At 47.0% G+C, this 27,658-nt stretch overlaps 2 protein-coding genes across 2 annotated transcripts in view; both read left to right on the top strand.

Annotated features, from left to right (window-relative positions):
- Positions 1-14,717: 14,717 nt before the first annotated feature.
- Positions 14,718-15,426, top strand: LOC139079052 (putative uncharacterized protein ASB16-AS1). The gene is made up of 2 exons (XM_070591827.1): positions 14,718-14,741; positions 14,899-15,426. Exons 1-2 carry the CDS (start codon positions 14,718-14,720, stop codon positions 15,424-15,426), a joined length of 552 nt encoding a protein of 183 aa, XP_070447928.1.
- CACHD1 (cache domain containing 1) overlaps positions 15,409-27,658 on the top strand; it is a 197,333-nt gene continuing 185,083 nt past the window's right edge. Inside the window, exon 1 of the mRNA XM_070592063.1 lies at positions 15,409-15,798. Within this exon, the coding sequence (XP_070448164.1) occupies positions 15,547-15,798 (252 nt within the window). The 5' untranslated portion in view covers positions 15,409-15,546. The remainder of the gene's footprint in view (positions 15,799-27,658) is intronic.

Here is a 27,658-nt window from a genome sequence, read left to right as displayed (position 1 = left end):
CTTCATATCTCTAAGTCTCATTTTCCTTACGTATAAAAGGAGATAACAGTAATGCCTAAGGGGCAATTGTAAGGATTAAATGAGTCACTTGAGCAAAATTCTTGGTATAGTCATGCGTCACTTAATAACGGGGATAGGTTCTGAGAAATGCGTTGTTAGGAGATTTTGTTGTTGTGCAAACATCATAGAGTGTACTTACACAAACCTAGATGGTATAACCTACTACACACCTAGGCTGTATGGCACTAATCTTATGGGATCCCTGTCAAAATGCGGTCCATCGTTGACTGAAACGTCATTAGGCAGCACATATATTGTTGGGTAAGGGGTGAAATATTCTAGAAACGGTATTTATTATTGCTACTACTATATTAATCAGTTACTAATGGACTATTATTCATTAATAATAGTATTGATACTGTCGATAATTACTAATGAACTATTGATTTTATTAATGAGTTGTTTCTATTTCTATAAGAACAGAAAAAGAGTTTGAGAAAGAGAGTAATATCTTAGATTATACACGGACAGCAAATTCACAGAGTCAGGTTCTCTTGTGCTGTGTACATGGTAGGCAATACCATTTGATCATAGCATTCTTTTCTGCTGAGTTTACTGACTTCAAAATCCTTCCCAAACGCACTCCAGGCAGCTAATACCCATCAATTGGAAGTGGTAATGGAGCTGAGCCTCTCGGCCAATGCTGATTAAAATCACCTGAAAGGCAAGAAGGAGGCAATATGCAATTGAATGCTTCATAAACCTGCTCTGATGACGCTCTCATGATGTGTAGTCTACAGACCACGCGATTAACAGCCCTTGTTAAAGGAGAAAGTATAAAGGAACCAGAGCTTACTGGTTATTAAAAGGCACTAGATTTTCATTACAAGTAAGCTGTGAGGTAGATGGTAACACCAGAATCTTTGGCATCCAGAGCCTCGGATATAGGGCAGAGAGCTGGCGTGGGTGAGGAAAGCTGGAGCTCCTCACCATGAGAAAGGAGCAAATTAGGGCAGGACCTGGAGGCCAATGGGCCAAGCCAGACTACAGGTCTAGACCAGCTTGAAGCAAGGACAAGACCATAAGTGCAGGTCAGTTTAAGGTTAGAGTCAGAACACGTAGTTAAACCAAAATCTAGGCATATAAAAGAAGTAGAGTCAAGAGAGTCACTAGGCTAAAAGTTAGGAAGACAGATGGGAAGCAGGAAAACACGCCTTTGGGAGGGCTGGCTAAGGCAGACGTATGAAGTTCGCAAGGCCTGTTGAACATCCCAGTAGAAATGCCAAGTCGACTTGGATATTCAAGACTGAAGACTGGAACTGGAGAAATGAATTTGGGACTTATCAGCACAGTCTCAAAAGACATCACACTGAATGAGATCCCCTAGGAAGCGGAAATCAAGAGAGGCCAAGTACTGAACCTGGGCCCCTCAACATTTCCTTTCAGAGAAGAAAAAGTAAAGGGTACTGAATAGGAGAGGCCACTAAATTAGGAAAATATAGGCAATAGGCAATAGGTGACCCAAAACAAAGTGAAGAAAATGTTTTCAGAAGGTGTTTTGAGTGGCGTCGAGAGGTCAATAAGATAAGGACCAAACAGTCACCACTGGATTTTGTGAGATGGAGGTCACTGACCGCCTTGACAAGCGCATTATCAGTGGGGTAGTAGCTACAAAGGCTTCATCAGAAAGGGTGAGAGTGACATTCGAAGTTGTTAAAATTAGAAGAGACGAAATGTTGGGGGAGTTCTGTGAACTGTAAAGTGGCACCATACACACGATAATTTTGTTACAACAAATCATCACGGGGAAAAGCACTTCTCCTGAATACTTGAGTCTTGTTGGTACAGATAAGCGAGTGGTTGGTAGATAAAGATGGTCCGTTGATGACAGGCAGATGGTGACAGAGGCAAATCTTAAGGACACACAAGTTTGCAAAAAAATTTGGTTTTCTGCCTCTGGTCCAAGTCTCTGCACCTTCTTAGGAGGCAGCTGAGAGCGGTTGCTGAGGGCAGTGCACTCAAGTCCAGCAGGTCTTTGAGAGGGAAGTGATGCACAAGCAAATGTAGAATTTGGACATTTGTAGGTTCAAGTAAAAACTTAAGCAATAATTCATTATCTTCAGACATTAAAATTTGGTTAGAAAGCCATGGAACCTCCCATTAGCTATGGACAGTAAATTTCATAATCCATCTAACAATTACCTGGGCAAAGAGAATTGCACATTCCTGTTTATCCGTCTAACTCATTTACTAAAATATCATTGCATGCCTACTGTGTGTAAGGTCCTCTGAGCCATTCCCTACTAGTAAATGTAGACGAGTCGAATATTTCCTAACACAAAACTTAGAAGATCTGAGACACCTGGAACTTTTTAATTTTTTTCTGATGAATTTAAAGTTCATCAGTAGGCTCCATCCCATTGGGTAAAAGGAAAATTTTACCCAACGCACTTAAATGCATCAGTCAACAATATCTCTTTCAGTTGAATTTGTTTCTTTAGTTTAAACTTGCTCTCCTTAGGGTATCTCCTCCCCTCTGAGGGGTGTCCTCCTTCCCCATTCTCTCAAGATTAGTCTTGGTGGGAGGATAATTTGCCTGTTCTCCAGGTGCTGGAAGAGCTCCTGGTCCCCATCCTGTCCTCTAGGTCTTTGTCAGCCTCCGAGGCAGGATGGCTGCTCTGCTCTCGTCCCTGGCGTCTGACTGGCACCCACTGCTGTAGCTAAAGAAACATCTGGTCTATTCGGTGATGGCTCCAGCTGCTGGTGTCCTCACAAGTTCCTGTCTCTGGTGCTGGCCACATCTTGCTGCTAACTTTATCAGGTGGCCCATTTTCAAGTGCCCACTTGGGGCTTTTCCTCCCCAACCTCTAGGCATTAGGAATTCTACAGAGGAAGAAACCTGGGCCCTCTGATTCCTAGAGGCAGGTCCATCCCACAGCCTCTTGGGGAGCTGGTGGACATGGCTCATGCCCCTGCTGTCTTCCACAGCCTTCTAGAGGTCCACAGCAAACCTACGAATCCTCTCTTTTCCAACCTAGGCTTCTTACGAAACCTGGGAGATCTGTTTTCTTCCGCCTTGTATAGCCTCTCTGCCATCTCTGACTCAGTGTGGTGGCCCTGTGATCAGCACAGGCCCGCCTGGGTCAAACATATCTGCTTGTCTTCCAGTTCCTCCTCCACCCTCACGGTGGGGATTTCAGTCCAGAGAAGACAGCCTAACACACGTCTCCCCTCCCCTCCTTGCTCTCTCTTCTCTCCTCCAAGGCCCTACTTCTTTGTGTCAAAAGGACTGTCTTTTCTTCCCCTCCTCTCTGAAAGGGGCTTCCCTAGACCATTTGCCCCCCTCCCCAAGGTGATCTGTATGTTCCCTCTTCTGATGCCAGATGGCAAAAGAAAACTGGAAAACCAAGAAGGAAAAGGGTGATATTTTTTTCAAAAGCAATATATTTGTTCCCAAAGAATTGAGTATAGGAGAAGTTACTTGTCTCAGAGACCCTATAAGCTAATTGGAAGGGTAAGAAAATATGTAAAAAATAGAGCAGTTCAAAAGCTGCCCCGGTGTTGCAGGTGTTAGAGCCTGTGCAGAGGCCGGCTCAGCTGGCTGAGCTGTGCTGGAGGGCCCGGGAAGCCCGCTCCTTGCACACTGCTGTGACGGAGGACCAGGCGGCCATCAGGGGGGATTTCCGGAGGTCAGCCAATGGTCCTTGGGAAATTCTGGGCAGCAGTACATTAAGTGAATTCCTTTTTTCTCCCAGAGTCATACTGCCCTAAGCAAAAGGAACTTTGGACAGACTGTCATTTTGCGAACTTCTCCGTGTGAACTAACTCCAGCCCAGTGGAAAATAGCCTTTACTATTCACATCTTACTTCCAGCTGAAACTTAAATGCGGGACACGTTCTTTAATAGTATTCCAGAAAGGAACTTGAGCCTGCAAGGTCCATTTAGGCTTTTCCCTGTGAAGGAATGTCCCTGTACAAAGCTGTGCGTCTATGGCTTATATTTCCATCGTTTTCCCTTGGGTATTTGTTAGTGTGGTAAAGACAATGACAGGTAGCCTTCCAGCAATTCAATTTCCTTACTTTAATGATACATTAGTTCTTTTGTTCATCTTTGTTCTTTTATTCAATAAGTTAGATTAATATAATGGAAAAAAGGAAAAGAAAAAACCAAAGATGTGTATGTCTATATTTACGTATAGAGTACAAATATAACACATGCATACATGGCTGTGTACATTTATATGTAAATACATAGCATATGTAATGTGTATATAAAATATAGGTGTGTAGTTTGTGTGTGTATATATATGTGAGAAGTATATATATAAGTATATATATATATATATATATATACACACACACACACACACACACACATCCATGTATTTGGGTGAATACAGAAGCACCGAGGTTCATACTGCAGGGTAAGCTGTGTACCCACATTTGATGCAAATGAATGGCCCCTCCAATCCCCTTCACCTCCCAAACTCTCGCGTATTCTTCAAGACCCAGCTCAAGATCCACAGCCCCACTCTGCCACTGTTGTGCTGGATGAAAGATTTCCCACATGCATGCTTTCATTGTTTTCTATACCTGGCTCTCCTCCCGGACAATGGGCGCTTTATGTGCAGGAACTGAGTCTCATTCACGTTTGCCGTGCCCCAGACCCTAGCCCTTAGGACATACTAAGCACTCAGTAAACATTTTACGAACGAGTAAATGCAGCCCTTGAATAATAATTAGGACTTCGATGGGAAGGGACTTGGAGGAAGGCTGTAGCCTTTTTCCCTAGCAGAGAGCAGTTAGAGGACATTGGCCCACTCCAGGAAGGCACTTGGAGCATGGAGACCACCCACCTGGGTAACACGGGGGGATGTTACACAAATATCTTTGTGTCTAGACCTTCGAAAATTAACACGATACAATATGGTCAGAAAAATCCAACAGAAGGCCAAGTTCTGAAAGTTAGAGGTGCAGGTGGTAGCTCCGAAGTTGGCCATCCCTCCTCTTACACATGAGCTTGGCGGCCAGTGTAACGTTTCTGGGGCTCAGTGTCGTCATTTGTAAGGGGAGGGGGTGGTGGAGAATAGAGCCCATCTTCCAGGGTGAGGCGGAAATGAGAAATTTTACCTACAGTGCTTTGTATGACATATCAGTGTGAGTTGGAGGCTGGTCAGGAAAACTGCAACTACTTTAAGTATTTAGAACAGAGGAAATTGGATATCGGGACTTAGTTAAACCGGGGCGTGGAAGAACTGAAAGCCATACAGGGAAGGTGAGGAAATCCAGAGATCAGCCATAGCAGGAAGCTTCTACCATCACTATGCCTCTTTTTACTTGAGGAAGAGTGGCCTTGAGCTAACATCTGTGCCATCTTCATCTATTTTGTACGTGGAATGCCTCCACAGCACGGCTTGACGAACAGTGTGTATGTCCACACCCAGGATCCAAACCCATGGACCCTGGGCTGCTGAAGCAGAGCATGCAACCAGGCTGGCCCAATACCTGGAACTTTTAAGGAAGAAAGCTGAGGAGTGAACTATGAGCAACCCCAGGGCTCAGGTAGAGTTGGAGTAATAATTACAGTCCTGGCACGTAGAGGACCTAGATTATTTGTTGGATGGATTGACAAATGAATGAATGACTAGAATAGGGAAGATGTGAGCTAAATACCTTTCTGACTAAGACATAAACTTATTTTTTCCTCCTGTTGCTGATGTGGCATGGAAAAGATAAGGTTGTATAAATAAGAAATCACATTTAGGTTGAACACATTTTTCAAAAGGAAAATCATCATCACACTCTTTCATTAAAAATACATAATTTTTCTTTCAGCTTCTACATATTATGATTACTCTTTTAACACTAATTAAACACCCGCCATGTGCTAAGTGCTAATCAGAAGATGTGAGCAATAGTGTTTCTGCTCTCACGGTGATGGGCAGAGAAACTCGGTAGAAACTCCATAGGAAGGATGAAGGTGAATTTGATGTTTAATATTACTCTTCTTGGCATAGTACTTTCAGGGAAAAGTGTGAAACCTCTTTATTTGGAAATATGAAAAAAAAAAACCCAACCTTCGTTTATTGGCAGAAGGAGAAAATAGATGACTCGCCCAGGTTCCTTCTTCATCTCCAAGGAACATCATGGGCCTAAACCAGAGGTCACCTTAGACAGGACACGCGTCCCACATGGCCAGTCAATACACTTACATCATCTCCTTGGTCCCTGTAAGCATTTGAATGTGATATTTCTACAAACACTTAACAGTCTCCAGATCAATAAGAAGGCTAAGTAGGAAGTGGTCAATTCAAATGGTCATTAATTCAGTAAACGGGTGTTAAGTCCCCACTGTGTGCCGTTTGCTGCTGAGAAGTAAGATCTTAAAAGGCTGAAAACAAGCTGCTTCTCCCTAAAGTGGAGCAGCCCTCCGACAAAGACAGTCAAGAGTTGCAGTGCGGGATGAGGGAGGAGATGCCGGGTGAGGGGGGAGATGCTGGGTGAGGGAGGAGACACCGGGTGAGGGAGGAGACGCCGGGTGAGGGAGGAGATGCTGGGTGAGGGAGGAGACGCCGGGTGAGGGGGGAGATGCTGGGACAGGCTGGGCAGCACGGAGAAGAGGCTTCCACCTCTGCCTGGGGTAGAGAGCAGGAGGGGCTTCCTAGGGGGAGGTGACTCCACCTCAGCCTCCAAAAATAAGAAGGCCTAAGCCAGGTCGAAAGGTGAAGAAAGACGTTCCAAGCAGATGAAATCAAAAGAGCAAAGGCAGAGAAAGATGGAGCAACGAGAGGTGGTGTCTGAGACTCAGATGGCTTGTTCTGGCTGATGTGCTGGGAGGAGGGCAGTGGGGGATGCGGAGAGGCGTGTGAAGGGCCAGCTGGTGCAATTCCTTGTGTGCTAAGAATTTCCACTTCATCCTGAAGCTTATGTGGGATCATTGATGAATAAATGTTGGAGAAATGAAACAATTTAACCAGGTTCAAACAAAGAGACTTCAAGGGGGACTCTGCCATTTCAACCTTGATGCCCTCAGGTTGCACTTGTGTGATCCCCTCCCCTGAGGTCAGGCAGGAAGTAGGTCTGCCCAGCCAGCACTGTGAGTTGAGGGCAGGATGCTCAACATTAAGACACCTGGCACCAGAGAGTGAATAACCCAAACATGTCTGAGGTGATACCCTGAAGGAGGGGTCCAACATGGCTCATCAAACCCAGGGATGCTGAAGGTGAGAATCCAGGGCCAAGAGTGGACTCAAATGGACCAGGGGCATCTAAAGTGACAAATGGCAGGTGACATGAGAAGTCTTCTAACTTGTTCTAGAGGCTTCCATTGCAAGTTTTTAGTACAACACTAGCAAGGGTTTGCTTGGGCATTTAAGAGTGGGGGAAATACAAGTAGGCATGTTCCTTTCTTCTCCCTGTTTCTGACCCCTGGGGCTGTAGGGTGAAGTTACAATGCTCAGGACACACATCCACTGCGGTAGGAATTCTAGAATTCTCTAGCACTGTGGGGACAGGAGTACAAAAGGAACACTGATCCGGAAGCGTCTGCCTTTTGTAAAATTCCTCTCCTGCAGTTGCTTCTTCTTGCAGTTTTTAGTTTGGCGTCTGTCCTTCCACCAAGCTGTGGGCTCCCGAGGGTGTGCAGTGTGCCTGTCACATGCCTTCTCTCTAGCGGATAGCAAAGTGCCTGATGCAAGTAAATGATCCAGATTTTTATATCTGAATCTGGTTTGCCCCATTTCCCACTAAGTTATTCATATCCAACTTGAACTCAATTTCCAGTCAAGCAGGCTGGATGACATTGATAAAATATAAAATTTATGACATTCATGATTCTGATCCTTCAAGATGTTTTGTGGTTGGTTCCTGTGTTTTGGCTTTCATACAGACATGTGTTCATGGCTCCACTTTTCTAAGCACTAGTTTCCTCCATTGCAAAATCAATTTGATAGTAATACCTGCCTGTTATTAGGAAGCAGGGAAGCCCTGTAGTTAAGAGTGATGGCCTGGATTTAAGTAATGACACCATCACATGTTACTTGTGAAACCTTGGGCAAAGAACTCAATCTCGCTAAACCTCAGCATCCTAATCTGTAATATGGGGCTGATTATACCTCCTAAATAGGGTCTTTGTAAGGATAAAATAAAATAATCCATTGAAAACATGGGCTAGTGCCTGGAACCAGTGAGAATTCAGTAAATGTTAGCCATTGTTATTGTGACTCAGAGAGCTTTATCAGTTAAATGAGATACTTCCATTCGGAACGTACAGCATCATGCCTACAACCTAGCAAGCACTCAGAAAGTGTTAGCTATTAGGTCCATTTATAGCCCTCATTTCACTCTGCAGACTACTGTTTGTGGAACTCACTTGCTTCATGCCGTCTCTCCTAGTGCAGCCTTGATCTGTAGTTTTAATCTCTCACTGCTGTCTCCCTCTGTGTATTTCTAAGTCTTGCCTCCCTAGCCAGAGGGTAAACTCAGGGCAAGTAGCACAGCCCCTTCCAATGGTAGATGCTCACCCTATAGTTACTTTGACTTTTGTTGATTGATAATTCTATTACTTTTAAATCGTTATTAGAAAATTTTTAATTTTTTGGTAAAATGAAAAGAACTATACTGCGTACTACGTCCAATTAAGGGGTCACCAAGCCCATGGCAAGAAGGAATCATCTGACTTCAGTATAAGAAATAACTAGCTGAGAGTCAGTTCTTGCTCTTTGCTTTCTAAGACTCCTTAAATTACATTTAAATTATTACTATTATGTTTATAAAAACTCATCAGGGATCTTTCTAAAGTTCTGGATATTTTAAAATTTTTGTCATGTTTTTTTTAAACTGAAAACCTGTATCACACTTCTTCCTTAGAAATTTCAACATCCTAATTAGAAATATCTAGATACTTTTGAGTTGCCATTTAGTTCAGTCAACGAATCTGAGTACAGTCTCTGCCTTGGCTCCATCCTCCACACAAGGATAGTGTGATCTTTCTAAAACATCACTCCCTTACTTAAAACCTGTGTGCGGCTCCCCATCCCTCACAGGAGACAGGCCAAGCCCCTTGGCCAAGGACCAAAGCCCTTTTCTTCCCCACCAGCCTCATCCGCTGCCCCTTCCCACTTCATGCAGTAGAAATCCCACATGTCTAGTTCCGTTCTTCACATTGTTTCGTTTTGGTCTCTGTACATTTTTTAAATCTTTTCTCTCCTCCAGGAATGCTTTTTTATTTTATTTTATTTTTTGCCTGAGTAACCCCTTCCTGTCCTTGGTAACACTCCTCAGGCGGCATCTCCTCCAAGAAACCTTCCGACTTCCTCTGAGTGTAGATTGAGTGCCCCTCCCATTGCCCCTGATGCATAACCTCCCTCTTTAGAGCATTCTACATTATATTCACTAATTCAACAATGATTTCTTGAATACTTACTACGTGCCACTATTTCAGACACTGAGGATATGTTGACAAAACACGCAAAACTCGTTGCCTTCATGGAGTTTACAATGAACAAAATAAGTCAGCAAAACTATATGATGTTAGATGGTGGAAGTACAGTGGAGAGGTGGGGTAGAGGGAGCTCCTGGAGGGAGGGTCATAGGGGTTAAATCTGAAATGGAATGGCCAGCGAAGGCCTCCCTTCATATCTGAGTCCGGGTGAAGTGGGGAGACAGTTCTCTGCAAGTTTCTTGCGTTTTTGCACACCTTGTGAGCAAGGTACTAACGGCCCTAATGTTCTGCACTGTATTTTCAAGGATGTTTGTTTAGCAAACAGCCTTGGCAGGTAGAGATAATGTCTCTACCTTTGGAGCAAAGAGAGAAATTGCTTTCTGTCCAGTATATTAACAACACCTCCCTCTGCAGCAAAGGGCAATTTTGTTTGCATATCATTATACGTAAGACTTGGGTTATCTAAGCTTGGGGTTCCTCTTCTTCAATGCTACCTCCTGTGTGCAGGTGTGACCTGGCTCTCTTCATGTTGCCAGTGGGAAATGAGGTTTGGAGAACTGGCACAAACGCTGACACTCTGGCTACTGCTACTGCTGTGAGTAATAAACTGTCCTTTGTCCCTAACCCAAGAGGTTCATGTCTTCTGCCAACATCCATGAGGCTGTAGTAGGCTGACTTGTTGGCTTGCAAACAGGGCAAAGTCTCAGACATCACAATTCCTGACTGTGAAATGCAGATATCTGGAAGAAGAGCATTCAAGACACGGGGAACAGCAAGTGGAAAGGCCCTGAGGCACTTGCTGTCTGTGATGTTACCTGTCTTAAAATTCTCTGACTTCTCCAATAACTGTAAAGTTCTTAAGGACAGCCAGTCCTTTCATCTGTGCATCCCCAGCACCCGGTAAAATTATTGGCACATGGTAAATGCTCAATAGATGTTTGTTGAAAGTAACAGGAAAAAAATAGCTGTTGCCTTGGAAATAAGGATGTTTCTTGGGCAGGGATCAATGGGTGCCAATTATTATTTCTTTTCTTTTTTCTCCTTCAAAGAGAAGTCATGATAGAGTGGCAAAATAATTGAGTTTGGAGTCAGACAGACCTGGCTTTCCATCCCAGCTTTCTGCTTACTAGCTATAACCTTGGGCAAGTCTCTTAACCTGTCTGAGCCTCAGTTTCCCTGTGTATGAAACCGTAATAATCATCTTGTCTTCTCTGTCTTGATGCTTCAGTGATAGAACATATGAACCATACTAAGAGCTCAAGAAATGACATGTTGTGTGCCATATAGAGTACCCAAACCATGGCAGGCTCACAGAAACTTCTATCTTTTACTGTTAGTCTATCTTTGCTGGCTCCCAATATGAAGGGGAATGGGAAATCTGATAACATTTACAATCAGAAGGAGGAATATGAAAAACAGGGTGCGGGGGGAGGTCTGCATTCTAGGGTTCTGTCTAGACCATTAGCCATTTCCATTTCTTTAACAGTAAGGCAGACTTGCTGAGATCTGAATTCTTGTAGAAGTTAATGAATGAGTACTAACTCCTGCCCCTGAAGTTACTGATTCTATTTTCCTGAGCTCCCTAAGTTCACAGATTCAGTAGAGTTTGCAGCCAGTTATTGCTTTGAATGGGAGGCCTGCCAGCAGCATTAGGCTGAGAATTTGTTGTGAACTTGGCCCTGTTTCCACCTCAGAGCTGCAAAGGGGAATCATGGTGGCTTGGAAACTCCATACTACATTTTTGGAAGTCTGACCGAGACTTCCTCAAAGCAGGTTGACATGGAGTTTTTCCATGGCGAGACCTTGGCCAGTGACTCCGGTGAGGCGGTGTACCACTGAAGAGGCTTTTACCTCCGAGCAAACATGGAAGAGCAGCCAGGTGGGTGAGGAATCTCGGTTCTTTCTCCTTTAGCAGTCAAGCAACAAAACTGTTAGAGCTGCTGTTTGCACGGAGCTAACGATTCATGGATTTTCTTAATTTTTTTTTCTTTTTCAATTGCTTCATCCAAGATTTCTTGGGTTTCTGCTCTGGGTCTGGAATTGTACTAGACTCTGTGGCAGTGAATAAGGCAGACACAGTCCCTGAGTAGTGGTTCTGCTGTAGGTGGTTGTAGACCACACTTTTAGAAACATTAAGATGGAGAAAACAGACTTAGAGATGAACACTTACAAGGCTGCGTGTCAAGGCTGGAGCTTACGGAGAGGAAACCGATGAGGAACAGGTGTCCACGTCGGTCACCAGCAAGGAGTGCAGGAGCACTCTGGGGAGAAGACAAAGCTATTAGACAAGTTTCATGGTGTCTGTGTTCTCTAGAGACAGTTGTGGCCCACTTAGACAAGTTTTCCCATCATTTTGTAGCTCAAATAGCTACAAAGTCAATAGCGTCCTTTCTGTATGGAGTGGATGATTGAACTTGATGCTTAGAGTGACATCAAAATAAAAGGGAGAAAAAAAGAGTCTGTTATTAATAGAACACGTAGACTTGAACTGGACCAGGGAATTTCTGAGTCTATCTTTGAGTCTACATGCCTGTGTATATAGGGCTATACACTCCCTGCTAACTGCATTACGTAACTCATGGCCCCTGTGACTCCTTCTCATGTCCTTTTAGTTGGAACTACCACTTGTGCTTTTTCCTCTTTCCAAAAGTATTTCCAAAACCTTTTGAGAATGAAAACTTGCTTGGACCAGCTAATCTCGTTGCTACACCTTGAGTGCTATGGATCGGCTACCTTGATGTCACATGGCCAGCATGGTCCAATCAGTTGCCCCCTGGAAAACAACCAACCAGTGCTGAGCAGGGGCTGATGGCAGGGCAATTTTACTTATATGTGCTGGAGACATGAAGGACTAGTAGTCTGTCAGGCAGCAAACTTTTATTTGTCTATCATGTACCAGTATCTATGTGTGTAAACATTTTCCCTAACACCAGACTAGTAGCTCAGAGCTTGCCATTTGATGACCCAGGTTTGCAGCTGGCCCCACATCTACACGTTGTATTACCTTAGGCAAATGACTTTATTTCTCTGAGACTCTCCCCCATCAGTGACATAGGAACAGTCCCACGGCCCTTCCTGGGGATGGAGAATCTGCTGAGTGTAGGCAAGGGCAGGCGCTGTAAAATGCATATTCCAGGGCCCAGCCACCCCCAGAGATTCTTCAGCAGACTTGGGATGGAGCACAGGATTTTCAGTTGATTAAGAGTGCCCTAAGGAAGCAGGAGGTTCCTTATGAGAAGCATTAAGGTGGAGAAGACAAGACTTTCAAACGGATGATCACAACATTGTTAAATGCTGAAGGACATCAGGTGGTGAGAGAAGAACCAAGAGCTCGGAGGACCAAAGGAGGGGCAGTAAATTCTGTGGAGGGTGGTGCCAGAGAAGGCTTCACAGAGGTGACCTCTCAGCTCTGTGTCCCTCATAGGGACTTGCCAGAAGGAGAGGAGAGAGCTTTCAAGACTGCCAGCAACGACTTTCTGGGAGTGGTGAGGATTTAGGGGCAGAGTGGCTTCAACAAGGCCAGAGGACAGATAAGCCAGAGCACAGAGGGCCTTGTTTGTTGTTACATTTCTCTGTGATGGGGCATTAGATATGTTTAGGTTAGCGAGAGACAAGTTCAGATTTGACTTTTAGAAAGATGATTTTGGTTTCAGTGTGGAGAATAAAATGAGGGGGGTTAGAGGGACTCTACAGAGCCCTGAGAGGAGACTGGTCATCATCACAGGTGAGCTGTGAGGAGGAGCTGAAGTCAGCCAATGGGATACAGATGATGAGAGAGCGATGTAGGGAGCTAGGGACTGGGGTACCCAGCTTGGAGAGTGGGCGACATCCACCTAGGTTTGCAATCGGGTACAGATTTAGGTGAAGAGTGGGAATAAGTCCAAATGAGTTTTAGTTTGGGTATATCTAGTAGAGAAGCCAGTAAATAGCTGGAAAAGTGGGAATCCAGCTCAAAAGGGAGATTGAGCTTTGTTTAGAAGTTTGCAAAACTCTAATGTCTTGGTGATAATTGAAGGCTTGGGTGTCCATGAAAGGTCTCAGAAAGAACCACAGAGCGAGAAAAGAGGACATAGGATTGGAATCCTGAGAACTAGAACCCCAAGAAATAACAGTACACAAAGGATGGCCAAAGAAGTCAGTTTGAAGCAGTTTCAGGATAGCTTAGAGGTGTGTGACAACTTTGGTGACAGTAACTGTGAAGAATCCAAAACAAAAGATTAAATAATTCTAGCTGCCATTATTATTTTTTTTTCTTTTCCACTTACCACATGGGCTACTGTTTCTATCTCACTGATTGACTATCACGCACAATGGTACAAGAATAAAAAACAGAAGTATTGGATCATCTCTCTACCAAATGTCGATTCAACTCTGGGGACTGAAGACAACAGGTTGATTTTTTTTATCCCATTATTTATTGAAAAATCGTTTTCACAGCACCTACTCTGTGCTCGGTCCTGAGCCAGGTGTGGATGATGGAGAGGCGGCCTGGTCCTGCCCTCAATGAGCTTGCCTTAGTTCCAGTATATGTGTAATGTAAAACAAGCAAAACAAACGTCGCAGATGCTACACGATGGTGCTGCAAGGGTCCAGGGTGCCCCTCTCAAGGGGACATAGGGCTGAGAGAGTCACGAAACCTAAACACATCCTAGATCAGAGACGACACGGGTTGGGGAACTCAGAATAGAGAAGAGATCGTGGGGTAAGATGGACCAGGGACAGCTTACAGGAAGTGAGTTTTAACCCAATGTAGTCGAGGTTTTGCTGTAAAGGGAAGAGAGCACTAAGTCCAGATGCTAGCCCTGCCAAGTAGCCTCAGTCTTCCCGGGGACGTCCAGCTTGTCCGGGAGACCACAGGCAGCCACCTCCCAGCTTGGAAGGAGGAATGGCGGCTTTACCCCGCCCCTCCACCCACTCGTTCCAGGTGCTTCCAACAGGTGATTTCTCCGAGTCTGAGCCAGGAGTCGGGAGCAAACAGGAAGGGTAACCTCGCCTCCCCAGCTTCGCAGAGGAGAGGTCTGGGGGCAGCTCCAGCTCGGTAGTTCTGTGGGTCTGGTTTTGTTTTTTGCTTTTCATGGGATCAGAGGGTTCATTTCCGAGGAGAGACAGAAAGAACTATGTCATATTTAAGAGCAAAAGACTTGGAGGCACACTTGTGCTTCAATTCTGGATCTGCGTCCTATCCCCGGGGTGACCTTCGGCAGTTTATCCCACCTCTCTAAGCCTCAGTCTTTGTTACCTAAAAATTTGGGATAAAGATACATCCCTCAGAGGGATGTGGTGGGGATTAAAGGATAATGTGAACAAACCCCACAGCACAAGGCCGGGCACACAGTAGCTGGTTAAAAAAGAACTCGGCGGTTCCAGCGAGCGCGAGCTATTGTTGTCAGACCCGGGGAGAGGAGCAGTGGGCGCACCCACGGCGGCCCCCTCCTCCCCAAAGCTCGGCCTGACAGAAAGCCAGCGTCCTAGAACTTAAAGGGACTTTCGATGGAGGAGCCTGGCCGGGTGGGACCCCGGGGTCCCTCGCGTCGGCGGAGGCGGCGAGAGCTGGGGGGCTCGCTGTCGCCGCCGCGAGGGGGGCCGGGCCCCGAGAGGAGAGCCTGCGCTCCCGGCCCCGCGCCTGGGGGCCGCCGGCGAGGCGGGAGCCGGGGCCGGAGGAGGGGCGGGCGGGCGCTGTCCCCGCCTCCCGCTCCCTCCATAAATCACCGCAGCCGCGGGGCCGCGCCGGGAAGTGCGCGGAGCCGGGGCGCGGCGTGGTGGCCCCGGACGCCTCCCTCGCCCGCGCCGCGCTTTCTTCCAGGGCTTGGAGCCCTCGGCGCCCGCTCCTCCCGCGGGGCCGCTGCCCGCGCTGCGCCTGGCCTCGGAGGCGAGAGCGCGCCGCGCCGGCCCGCTGTCACCCGGTCCCGGGCCGCCGCCTCCCGCCCGCCGAGCCCGCGATGGTGGCCGCCCGCGCTCCCGCGCTGCAGCCGGGCGCCCCCTAAGTGCCGAGCGGCCGCGGGAGGGGAAGAAAGTTTCGCGGGTGCGCCGAGCGGGCCCGGGCGCACCTCCCTCCCCGCTGCCCGGCGCCTGGAGCCCGCCGGCCGCGAGTGGGGGCAGGCGGCATGGCCCGCCAGCCGGAGGAAGAGGAGACGGCGGGGGCGGCCGCCCTGGCCCGCCGCTGCCCGGGCTCGCCCGGCCGGGCCGGGGCCGGGGCCGGGGCGCGGCGGCCGCCCCTCTGGCTGCTCTGCCTGGTCGCGTGCTGGCTGCTGGGCGCCGGGGCCGACGCCGACTTCTCCATCCTGGACGAAGCGCAAGTGCTGGCGAGCCAGATGCGGAGGCTGGCGGCCGAGGAGCTGGGGGTCGTCACCATGCAGGTAAGTGGCCCGCTTGCCGCCCCCGAACTTGCCAGGCGTCCTGCTTCTCTCCTGCGCAGAGCCCGGTCCCATTCCCCAGCGCAGGTCCCCTGGGCCGTGCATCGACCTCGCTGGCATGCACAGAGCCCCCCTTTCCGCAGGACACCTCTGTCCTCTGCTCAGACCCCCTGACTACACGCCAACTCCTCTGCCGCGCGCTGAGTCCCCCCTCCCTTCCTCCGCTGCAGAAGCTCCTGCCCTTTGCGTGGAAGCCACTCTCCCTGCCGCAGAGCGCCTTTATCTCGGCGAGGATTCTCCTGTTCCCTCGCGCCTCCTTCCCGAATTTGCCCCGCAGCCTTGTTTTCACCCAGCCTCCCCTGCAAACTCCCCTCCCCTCTTTGTGCATTCGTCCCGGGGCGGACGGCCCCGCCTGGCCCCCAGCCTACCCCCTTGACCGCCACGTCGTGTCCCCCCGACCCAGGCGCACCGACGGGCGCGAGGAGGGGAGGCACCGGCGTGCGCAGCTGCGCCCGGGCCACCTGGGTCCCGGCCGAGAGCCGCCCGGTGCGTTGGGGGAGGGGCTGGCCTGGTGGATTCCCGACTCTCGTCCTGTGGGGGGACTTTTGTTTTTGTTGCTTTCAGCTGTTGCTGTTATCGGTTGCGCGCTGTCCGCCGTATGATTATTGTTTTGTTTTGAGTATGCCTTTTTGGAGGAGGAAAAAGGGAGCACAGTGAATAAGGCTCCCGTTCCTCTTGGATGTTTACCATGGTGGTCCTCCCCAGGAGAGGAAGGGGCTTAAGAAAGATTGCCCGCGGCCAAGGAGGAACGCTGAAGATGTTGCTAGTAACCAAGAGGGGTAAAAATTGCTGAACAGCAACCACCTGGAGATTCTATGCCGCCGCTATTGTAACCGACTTGGCCGGAAAGGCCCATTCGATTAGCAGAGGTTGAGGTGACATTCCGGGTCTCAAACCCTCGCTGTAACGTTCTTGCGTAGAACACCCTCATTCTCTTCTGCTTCTAACCACCACCATGGTGATGAACGTGGTCGTCTTCGAAAGAGCGAAGTTTCCAGGAATGTGTTCTTGGAATAGGTCTCTGATTTCCATTCCACTGTGATCACCCTTCCACCTCCCACTGGGAGAGGTGTTTTGAGTCACTTTGGGATTCAGGTTTCTGACGTCTTTTTTTTTTTTAATCTCCCTCTTTCCAACCCCCACCCCTCAGTCACCTCCCAGGATGATACAATTTTCCTAAAGCTAGTTCTCAGACCTTTTCTACTGTAGGTGAAAGACGATTGGTTTTTTTTTTTTTTTTCTTTTTTAGAGTAGGGTGAGGTTGAGGGGTGGATGGTTTGCTTGAAAGATCATTCTACCTTTATTTGCAGACACCCGGCCCAGAAGTGCAACAGAGTCGGGGTATTCTGCATTTGCATAACAATAGACAAGCTTTTAAGATACATCATTTAACTGTCCTTTTCTATGCAGAGCTTTCAGATTCACTTATAATTTTTTCCACATGCATTTTCTGATTTCTGTTGATTGCCGGCAGAGTTCTTAGGAGTGAAGTGACTCTTAGAGGAAATGGAACTAAAATGTTAGGAGAAAACTAGGATTTGTTTTCTCTAGTGGTGAATGTTTCAATTCAGAGCACAAACAGTTGTATTTTTGCATGGAGACACCTCTTGTAACACAGAAAATTTAACATGTTGCAGTTGTGGGCTGTCCTTGTAAGATTAGAAGGCGTTTGTCACTTTCACCCCATCACTGGGGCTGGAAGAGGGATTTTAGGGTTTTTCCCCCCCCTTCCCCATATAAGCTAAGGACTTGCTTTTTCTAAGACGCTGACAGCAGTTTTACTGTTTCTCACCCCATCCTTGACAAAAGGTGAAATCGGATCCCAACACATTGTCATTCAGGTAGGGATCTAAAGCAAATGTAGTTTTAAAAGGCTTTCCTGTTGTAAAGGAGACACTTTAGAAAAAAAGCTCTGATCGGTGGGGGGTTTGTGCCCAAATGGCCCTTTATCTCCTCCCAACTGGCCGCTTTCTAACACCTTTCCAACCTCATTGTAAAAACTGGCCTCCTGGGGACAGGGTTTTGTCTGGCAAAATGTGAAGTGGCTTCTCTCCTTTTTTTGAAAGGAGAGCACATACTGTATTTAAATTCCTCTTCTTGAGCTGTACATTGATCTGCCACTTGCCTCCATCTGGGAAAATTGGGGAAAGAGTCTCTTTTTAATTTTGTTAGACTGCCAGCTTTTTTTTAGGGGGGATGGGGAGGTGGGAATACTTGCAAAATAAAATCTAAGGCAGCCTGGATTTTTGGCCCCTGGAACAAAGACTGCGAGTCTCACATTTTCCTCTGTCAACCTCTGGGATCTGTTCAAGTGGATCTGAAATTATGTGCCTTTAGTTACCTGAAGAGCTGATCGTATCGTCGTCCTTTGTGGAACGTTAGGTTTTATAGCTGTCTAGCTCGTCTGTCGTTCAGAGGGGGGAGCCTCATGTGGACATTAAGGTGAGTGGGGTCAGCCTTCTGTACACAGGTATGAGGGGTTTGGGGGGGTTATGTCTCTGCAGGAGAAGACTGTCCTCTCGCTTGAGAGATTGACTTCCTTCGTGTGACCTTGGCTTTTCGAGCACAGTGCAGAGCTTTCAGAACAGCGTCCCATTTGACGAGAAACTTTCTGTAGGTCAGTTGATATGTAAAAAGCCTATTTTCAGACTTCTAAGTTGCTTCTGCTGCTGCTGAAATTCTCCAAAGACAATTTTTAATTTTGAGAAGTTACACAGTAGCTCTCGAAAGATGCCTGTCGCAGCGTTTCGAACGGTCGCGCATCCTGTTGACCGGAGGTTGCGAGGGGTAATTTTACAAAAACCAAAACCAGGCCTTCTTTCGGCGCTGTAGTTTCCCGTGGCACAGCTCTTGTGCTTGCTGACGGAGAAGACAGTTTGAACGGCGGTCCATCTTGAAGGTTTCCTCGGAAAGGTTTCCTCGTGGAGGTGGCCTGCTTGTTTTGTTGTCGTCGCTGTTTAGTAGTGGACAAAACTTTTAAAATCTTTAAATGATTCGTACCAACTGATCTTGCCAGTGCCCTGGGAAAGTTGCCACTGAGTCCCGTCCCCCCCGCCCCCCCGGCAGCAGACATCACCCATCACAGGTTAAAGTCAAGAACCTGGTCCTCATCTCCTCAGGGGCTGATCTGGGGAGCAGAGAGTGGCTGTGTCCAGGGAGACTCGCTTCCGCGTGTTCATTCATGCAACAAGTTTTTATCAAGCAGCCTCGTGGAGTGGAAGGAACTTCCCATTGGGTGTGTGGAGCCCTGGGTCCCAGCTCTGCCACTTACACGTTGAGTGATCTGTATCTGCAGAATTGGGGGCGAGGATTCTTCCTAGAGAGTTGCTCTGTGGGCTTACTAGAAATGGTGCAGGTGAAGGCACCTGTTAATGTGAAGCTGGGGCTGGGAAAGGTTGATGGACAAGGTGGTTCTTAAGTGGAAGAAGGTTCCTGCAGAGCTTACTGAGCACAGGGCACTCTGCTAGGTGTCTAGGGGATTTACAAGGAGGTAGCCCAGCACAGCCCCTTACGGAGTTTACGGTCTGGAGGAGGAGGTAAGATCGCACAGGTAAAATGGTTAAGTAACAATGCTTGCTTATTAGAAGGCATATCTGGCTCTGGGAGCCATTTCACCAGGCACTTATAAGGCCCATTTAACATTATATGACAATACAGGCTTCCTAACAGCAAGGGCCTGGCGCAGGGCCAGCGTGCCCGCCTTGATCTTAGTTCTAACACAGCTCTGCTGGGCTGGGCATAGTCACTGGGAACTTGGCAGACACACCAGCAGGTTGGTCAGTCAGCTGCTGTATGGGGCCTGGAAGGGGTCGGAGGGGGTCCTTCCAGTGGGGGCAGAAGAAATACCAGAAGCACAGACTAGAGCTTCCACTCACATTGAAGAAAGAGCGGCAGCCGGGACAGACTTCAGGAACTGAAGGGCTCCACTGGGGCAGGGTGTTGGCTGGAAATATAGAGCGATATGGTCGATAGGGGCCGCACTGGAAGTGAGAGGGGAGGCCTTCTCTATGCACCAGAACAGCATTGCGCAAGGTCATTGTTCGCTGTTGCATACGTTCGGTGAACTCTGGGGGCTTCTACTCGGTGAGGGACCTTGGGTTACTAAGCTGGGGGTACAAGGTGAATAAGGCCTGGTCTGCACCCCTAAGCTTTCAACTGATGATGGAGACAGACAGGAAAAGAGGCCTCACGATAGAGGGCATTAGTGAGAGGCAGAGAGGCGTTAGAATGCAAAGGGTCAGTGCGATGGCAGAGGAGCAGGGCATTATGGGAAGACGGAGGGCTGCACAAGCCCACCGGGGGAGGTCACGGAAGTCGGCTGCTCCTTCCTCAGCCTTTTCAGTGAATCGTCTGTCCACAGAGGCTGACCCTGAAAGCAGCAGCCTGCAGCGTATGAAGGGTGAACTGAATCATTGGTTCATCAGACATTGCTGATTCCCTTGGTGGCACTGGACAAGGTGGTTGGTACATCTTACGTGTCTGAGTAGCGAGTGGATGTGACTCTTGGACCGCTTCACATGGCCTCATGTCTTCTCTCCTTTCTTTGGCCGTCTTCCCTGGAGTATCTGTGGTTGCTGGACTCTGCTGTAACCATGCTGTTTGCAGCTATGTTTAGGTGCGGCTTGTATTTTCCCCTAAATCGTGTCCATCATACCAGGAATGGCATGCCTTAGGATGATTTGAATGTGTACGTGGGCAATTTAGAGTGTGTTTTAGGGGGAAGAAAGTCACCTGTATTTGCAAATAATGTGGTTTGCTTCTATGTGCTGCGTACAATAGAAACCCTCGTGGAAAACCCACTGCCTTGCTCTCTTCCGAAATTGAGTATTTGGAGTAGGAGAAAACAGACCAGTGATGGATGACTCTGAGTTGAACTTGGTAGGAATGAGCCCAAGGAAAAGTGTGTTGAATGACTTCTGATGGACTCTCCCTGTTTGCTTGGTGCTCCTTCCACTTCCTCCCCACTGAGACCTGTGCGAGCTGGCATCGAGCTGGCATCGGCGCCTGGGCTTGTGATCTCCCTGCCAGTCATACTTGAGTCTGGAGGGGCAAGGGCAGGGGAGGGAGACGGTTTCACGCTGTATGACTTGTGCTATTTCTGGTTGCTGCTTGAGGAGCTCCTTCCGTGAGCTTAAGGGGATGAGCAGACAGGAACCGTGCAGAACTCTGGGATTTGGTTATTATGTGCGGTGGGGTTTGTTTCGGATATGCTTGGATCTGGTCTAAAGTGTACTGAAATTCAAAATAGGAAGGGACAAAAGTTTTGACTCAGCTAGTTATTAGCTGGAACTTCCAGTATGTTATTAAATCGCTCTGAACCTTAGTATCCTCATACTTCATTTGGTTAATGGAGGGAAATATCTTTTAGAAGATAAGTGTCTATCACAAAGTCTGACATAGGAACAGTCAGTAAACAGAAATAAATATGGGACAGCCTGTTTAGTGCCAAGGCACAGACCCTGGAAGGCAGCAAACACATAGCTCCCAAGCCTGAATGAAACAAATCTAATTTTCTGCAGAACCTGCAGATTTCAGAGTGATCCATCTTCTGTCCTGGGGGTTACCAAAATGTGCACAGATCTCAGGGATGCGGTGCAAAACCATTCTTTGGGGGTTTGTGAAGAATATATTAGACCTGCTATTCACAGTTATTTATTTGCTTTTGAACTTTTTTATTACAAAGATTTGAAAAAATATACAAAGTAAAGAGACTAGTGTAAGAACACCATGTACCTCTTAGTCAGTTTAAACCGTTACCAATTCGTGGTCAGGCTGGTTTCTTCTCTGCCTCTCCCTCCGCCTCCACGGCGTTTCCCCTCCACCCAGGTTATTGGAAGAAAATCCCAGGTATCACATAATTTTATCAATAACATTTTTATTGCATCCTTATTTAATTTCTATATTTTTAAATGTTTTATATACGTAATATATGGGTGCACTAGTCTGTAGATTTTGCAGTCCACAAATAAATACAAATACTTAGGAGGGAATGTACTTAAGTTTTTATGATGACGCACCTGAGCGAACCCATTGCTGTGTTCCCTAGCCCTTTGCAAATAGCTAGTATCTTTGCCCAGCAACCTCGTCAGCCATCCAGATGTAATGCCCAAGTTTCACTTGGGAAGCTTCTCTGGGACCCATTTTTTTCTCCCTTGCACGTGCCATCTGGCCCTCGTTTTCATGCCTGGCTCTCCCCAACAAGGCTGAGGTTCCTTGTTTCTTAGTGGCTAGCTTATCATCTGTGCACTTATTTGACTGCAGCATGGACTATGTCTTCTCCTTACTCAGTTCGCTCCCCCTTCCAGAGGATGCAGGAGTGAAAAAGGGACCAGCAAGACAAGCTGTAAGTATGAGAGGAGAGGGTTGAAGAGCAAAAGTTGGACTGTAGACATATTTGTCTTCTGATCAGTCTGTCAGCCAGCATTCACTGGGCGCCTCATTGCAGCCTCGGAGGCAGGAGAATGTGGGAAAAGTTTAGGATATCAGTGCTTTCCCTCAGAGCTTGTGTCTTGTCAGGGAGGCTAAACCAGTTTGTATGGGGCAAGAGAGCATGGAAAGAATTGCTAAAATATGGGATCTATGTTAGACCTGGGGTTGCTACGTCTAACATTTACGGGAGTCGGACACGATGGGTGAGGTGGGCCAGGTGTTGGGCATTGGGGAGGGGTGTCAGCTGATGTAGACTGGAGGGCAGGGCCAGAGTGGAAGGAGGCCGGGGCTACTCAGCTCCCGATTGTTGCTCCGTGGCAATGAGAGTCTGGTGTTGTCATGTGACTGTTTTTTGGGAGAAGTTGGATATCTGATTTTTAGATGAAATCTCTTGATTCTTAAAATGATGAGGACTAATTCAGATTTTTAAAAAAACATCGTGTGGGCCAAACCAAACATATCTGCAGGCTGAATCAGGCCAGAGGCCACGAATTTGCAGTGTCTGGACTAGAATTATTCCATGATCTCCAGGAGGTGAAATCAGTGCTCGTGTAAAGGGGATGGGGAAGCAAGATTCCGTGTAACAGAAAGGAAAACTTTCCCATAGAAGAGTTCTAAGTTGGATCGCTTTGGGAGATGAGCTCCCTATCATCATAATTACTTAAACAAATAGTTATTAAATGTTGATTTGGTACCAGGCACCATGTTAGGTCTGAGATAGCCATCGGTTACTTTCAGATGCAATGAATGTTATGAGAGAGGAGGTTCTGGCTGCTTGGAGAAAGTGTGTTGGGGATGTTAAGCTATTTGGGAGTGGAGAGGGATTCTGGAAGGCCTCCTGGAAGAAGTGGAATGAATAGGAGTTGGTTAGTCAAAGAATGGAGTTCTCAGAAAGCTCCTTTGAGGAATGGAAAGATGGCATTAAGGCTTGGAGTGTAGAGAGCTAAAGGGAAGAAAGGGCTCCGGAAGAAGTCGGAGAAGCAGCCAGAGGTCAGGTTGTGGGATCCTCCATCCTTCCTGTCAATCAAGACATTATAGGGCAGGTGTCAGCACACCCAGTTTACACCGGCTTGAAGGAGAAAGGAGCCCGCTGCCTTCTGCGATTGCCCATCCAGGGCAGGGCTAGGTTAGGGCTTAGACGGTGGGGCCCACACTCTGTTTCTCTCTCTGTGCCCGCTTTTCTTAGATAGGCTTGCCCCTTGGTTTCAACACGGCTGCCAGTAGCTTACCACCGTTTGAGTTGGAACTAGCTACTGCTTGTGCCTGTCTCTCTCATATTTGGAGGAGATGTGCTCCCGGGCAGAGGAACTAGGAATCTAGAGACAGCTTGGCCCCTAGAAAAGCAAATTACCTTGGTCCCTAGGAAACTCAGTGAAGTGATTCAGGATTCTGACTCCCTTAGCAGCCTCCAGCTGCCAGGGCCTGCTCCATATATCTAATTCTGCCCCCCCAAGTCCAGGTCAGGGAGGGCCTGCTTTGGGGTCTCCCTGCTTCTGGTGGGCAGACAGGCTGGCCGGGTTCCCCTGGTGGGCTCGTGGTCTGCCCTGAGGGGTTGTACCGTTCCAGGCTCTGCAGGCCAGCTCTTACAAGCATGCCTTTTCTCCCTGACCGCTCAGATCCACAGATCACTGGGTGCCCTGAAAACTGGGTAGGACCAGAGAGGGTCAAATCTACCTCCTTCACTTTACAGATGAGAAACTGAGGCCAGTGGGACGTCTGGAGATCACACCGGTAGTAAGGGGCAGACCTAGAACTCAAGCCTTACTCTTAGGACTCGTGCTTTTTGACCCTTTCACAGTACTATGCTGTGGGAGCTCCATTCTTCCAGGACAAACAAGGTTGCCTTAAGATGGAGAGGAACCTCGACTTAATTAAGAATCTTCACATTCCTTTTGGAAAAAAATGTTTGCTTTAGTTATTTTGGCTTTAAGTTTCCAGCCATAATAGTCTAATTTGACAGTTAACTGGATTTTTTATGTTAAGTTATTTAAATTCCTAGAAGTCAGTGAGCCACTGAAGAAATAAAAAAAATTCTGAGACTTATTACAATGTTGTTAGACTTTTTTTTTTTAAAAAAAAACAAAACAAATTTAAGTGGTCAGTAGCTATTTATAATTATGAACCCCCACCACCAAAGTAATATTTTGTTAAAAAGGTAAAGCATAAAAAGAAAAGAAAACTTCAGGGGAGGAACAACTTTGGTTTTTTGGTGTTTATGTAAAAGTTAAAGAAGGAAATTCCACCTGTAATTTTCAGGCAAAGTTCTATTTTGGAATTGAATTTCAGGACCTGCGTCTCTCCCTAGTCATTAGCAGGATGAAGTTCATTCTTTCTCTCTCTTTTATTTATTTTTACTTTTTTGGTGAAAATTGGAATAGTGTTACTACTTTGGAAGGTTTTAAAATTTGATTTGATAATGAAACAAATGTCATTTGAATGCCTCTTTACCTTGCCAACTTTGTTCTGAGTTCAAAAGAAGTTTTCCCTACTTCAAATTTCCATAGTCAAATGATTTCTGAGTTAATTACAGTTAGAAAGGTTCCAGCACCTGAATACCAGAATGGGTCAGCTGATAAGCAGCCTCTGGTCCATATTTTCCTGGAAATAGTGTGCTTTATTATGATTGTGGAGTAGATGCCAGAGGAGTAAATTCTCTGTTGTACGTGATAATGTCTTGGTTCTGTTCCAACCACAACGGTTATTTCAGAAAGTCGGTCAAAGCCCAAGACGGCAGCACTTTTTCTCCTGATTCCACTTGGATATTGTTTTTTAATTTTATTTTTGCATGGAGTATCTTCAAAGATACTTCGAGGCCCTGGTGGAAGGGCAGTGAAAATCGGCAAGGCAGTGAGAATGAATCTGAATTTTTAATTAGGCTTTGAGTTGTTTCTTCAAAGCATGGAGACATCATTAGTGATGTAAGTCTTGTTGCATTAGCAGAGACTGACGGTTTGCTTCAAACAGGGAGAGTGCAGCTGTCCTGTGCAGATAAAAGTTGCCAAGTGCAGAATAGCAAGGTGGATTGGTAGATAATTAGCTGTCCCCCATTACTGCAGTGTGGAAGAAGCCTGCCAGTCACGGGCAGGAAGGAGGAATTATTAGTGGGAGAAAATCCAAGTGTGTCATAAAGCAACGTGGAATCACTTCAGCTGTGGCAGAGCTGATAAGGCGTCTATTAAGGAAACAAGACACACGGAGCCTGGTATATGATGGCCAACTTGCTTTTTAAAAAAATCTTAATTCATAAGAGGAATGGCCAGAAATGAACGATCCATAAATCCACTGAAGGACCGATTCACCAGTCTGCCCTGACTCGGTGTATCAAATAATTAACCAGCTTAAAATAGTCTTCTTATTTCCGTGCCACTTGAAAATAAAGTAAGGATTCTGTATAGGAAAAAAAATCACAGGGAAGCCATAAAGCCTTGACAGTTACTGTGCTGTGCATAACCATGAGAAGATATTTGGAGAAGAAATTTTGAAGTATATCACCTCCCTGATATGTGTTTTGCAGCATTTATAAACAGCATGAGGATGTTTTTATGGCCTTATTGGTGGAATACGTGAGTGTGTGTATTTAAATAGTTGTGAAAGTATTTCGGTGGTCGTTGCACTCATCTGTGGGAAATGAGAGCTGTAGAAAGACCTGTTGAGTTTCTTGTCTATCCTCAATCATTTACTAACTCAGTGAAACTTTATGGGGCTTTTTTGTCCCCTGGGATCGCTCCCTGTGCCCCTGCCGGGATACTGGACTGCTTTGGTGTTTACTGATTGGCTTTCTCCAAAGCCAGTGCCTCTGCCGGCAGCCCGGAGGCAGGAGGGGCTGAGTGGCTTGCGTGCCCTGTTCTGCGTGGAGGGTGCCCTCTGAATCAGAGCTGCTCTTGGCTGCTGCAGGAGAGCAGCCTGCTTTCTGCTCTTTGCTGCTTGCTCTGTTCCCTTCCCAGGGGACTGTCACTGGGTCATTGCCGCCCTGGGCAGTTTTGGAGAAAGCCTGAGAACTGAGGTTGGTGGTCTTGGCGGTCGGATCCAGAGTTGGTTTCACTGACCCTGTGTGAAGCTGTGAAGCTGGGATATTTGCCCCTCTGTAGTGGGGGGATGAGGGGCGGGGCGGGGATGGGACACACAACAGGATGGACACTAGACTGTGCTGATTGTGGACCCGTCTGCTGTGCTATGGGCTGAGATCCCTGGAGATTGTGTAAACTCAGATGAGCATCAAGGCGGCCTGGAAATTTTAATTTGCAAACCTGTGTATGCAGATCAGAAAGGTGGGCAAGAGTTGCAGGGGTGGGAGTTATTGGAGCATGAGCTCCCGCAGGAGTGAGCCCAGGTTCTGTCGCCTGGATATTCTGGCCTCGGCGAGCGCTGGCTGCGGCTCGAGGTGAGGACGCAAAAACTGTCTGGACTCCAGCAGTCACGTGGCCATCTTCAAACAGCAGGCTTTGTAACTATCTAATAGTTACTATTCCAAATTAGCTTTTACTACTGTGTTTCACGTGTCCATTTCGTTACTCACTCTAGACTGACAGTGAAACGTCTTGAGCCTTTACTTGCTACTTGCTCCTAAAGACTTAACGTGTTTCAGAGGCATGAAAGAGACTGGCAGAGTATCAAGCACTTTCGTTCTCTATTAGTTGGCCTGATGTCTAATTTCTTCATGTTAGGGAAAGTTGGGGTATGCATATTGAGGACGTTTAGTAATATAAGAAATAGAAAAATATATGTGTACTTGGAGCTACATTATCCTAGAGGTTAAATTCATCAGTTAATTCACTTAAATATTTATCGAGCATATACTATATGCCAGGTACTATGCTTGGATTTGATTTGTGGTTAAAAAAAGAGACACGATCCCTACTTTTATGGAGTGTACCATGTACCAGGGGAAATAGACATTAAAGAAATAACCATATAAATAAATATTAATTATAAATTTCAGAGGACTGTTAGAGTACCAGGGAGATCCTTTAAAAATGTCAGATAATGTCGCTTCTCTGCTTAAAACTCTCTGTAGTTTCCCGTCTGACTCAGAGTAAAATCCCAAATTACAGTGGCCTTCATGCCAGATATGATGTGGCCGCTGATGTCTTGTGGCCTTCTCTCTCACCTGCCCTTCCCACCCTTCCTGCACATACACCGTTCCTCCAGCACTCCAAGTACACACCTGCCCCAGGGCCTTTGAACATACGTTCCCCTCTGTCTGGGAACAGCAGGAGGCCTTCCTTGCCCATCCTCTTTAAAACAGTACCCTCCCTTGCCTCTCCTCACTCTGTCCCTTACCCTGTTCGTTTCATTTTATGTTTGTCATGCCTCCTAACCTCTGCAGGTGAGCTTTTTATTGTTCACTGCTGTTTTCCTGTGGGATGGCGCGTGG

This window comes from Equus przewalskii, chromosome 24 (assembly GCF_037783145.1).
Source record: "Equus przewalskii isolate Varuska chromosome 24, EquPr2, whole genome shotgun sequence".
In the NCBI taxonomy this organism is placed as follows: domain Eukaryota; kingdom Metazoa; phylum Chordata; class Mammalia; order Perissodactyla; family Equidae; genus Equus; species Equus przewalskii.
Note: the sequence above shows the minus strand (reverse complement) of the source record. Positions and strands in the feature narration are given on the sequence as shown.

Coding starts and splice junctions, on each gene's coding strand:
- LOC139079052 (XM_070591827.1), top strand. CDS start 14,718: ATGTGGTGGGGATTAAAGGATAAT. Junction 14,742..14,898: donor GGTGGGGATTAAAGGATAAT/GTGAACAAACCC, acceptor TCGGCCTGACAG/AAAGCCAGCGTCCTAGAACT.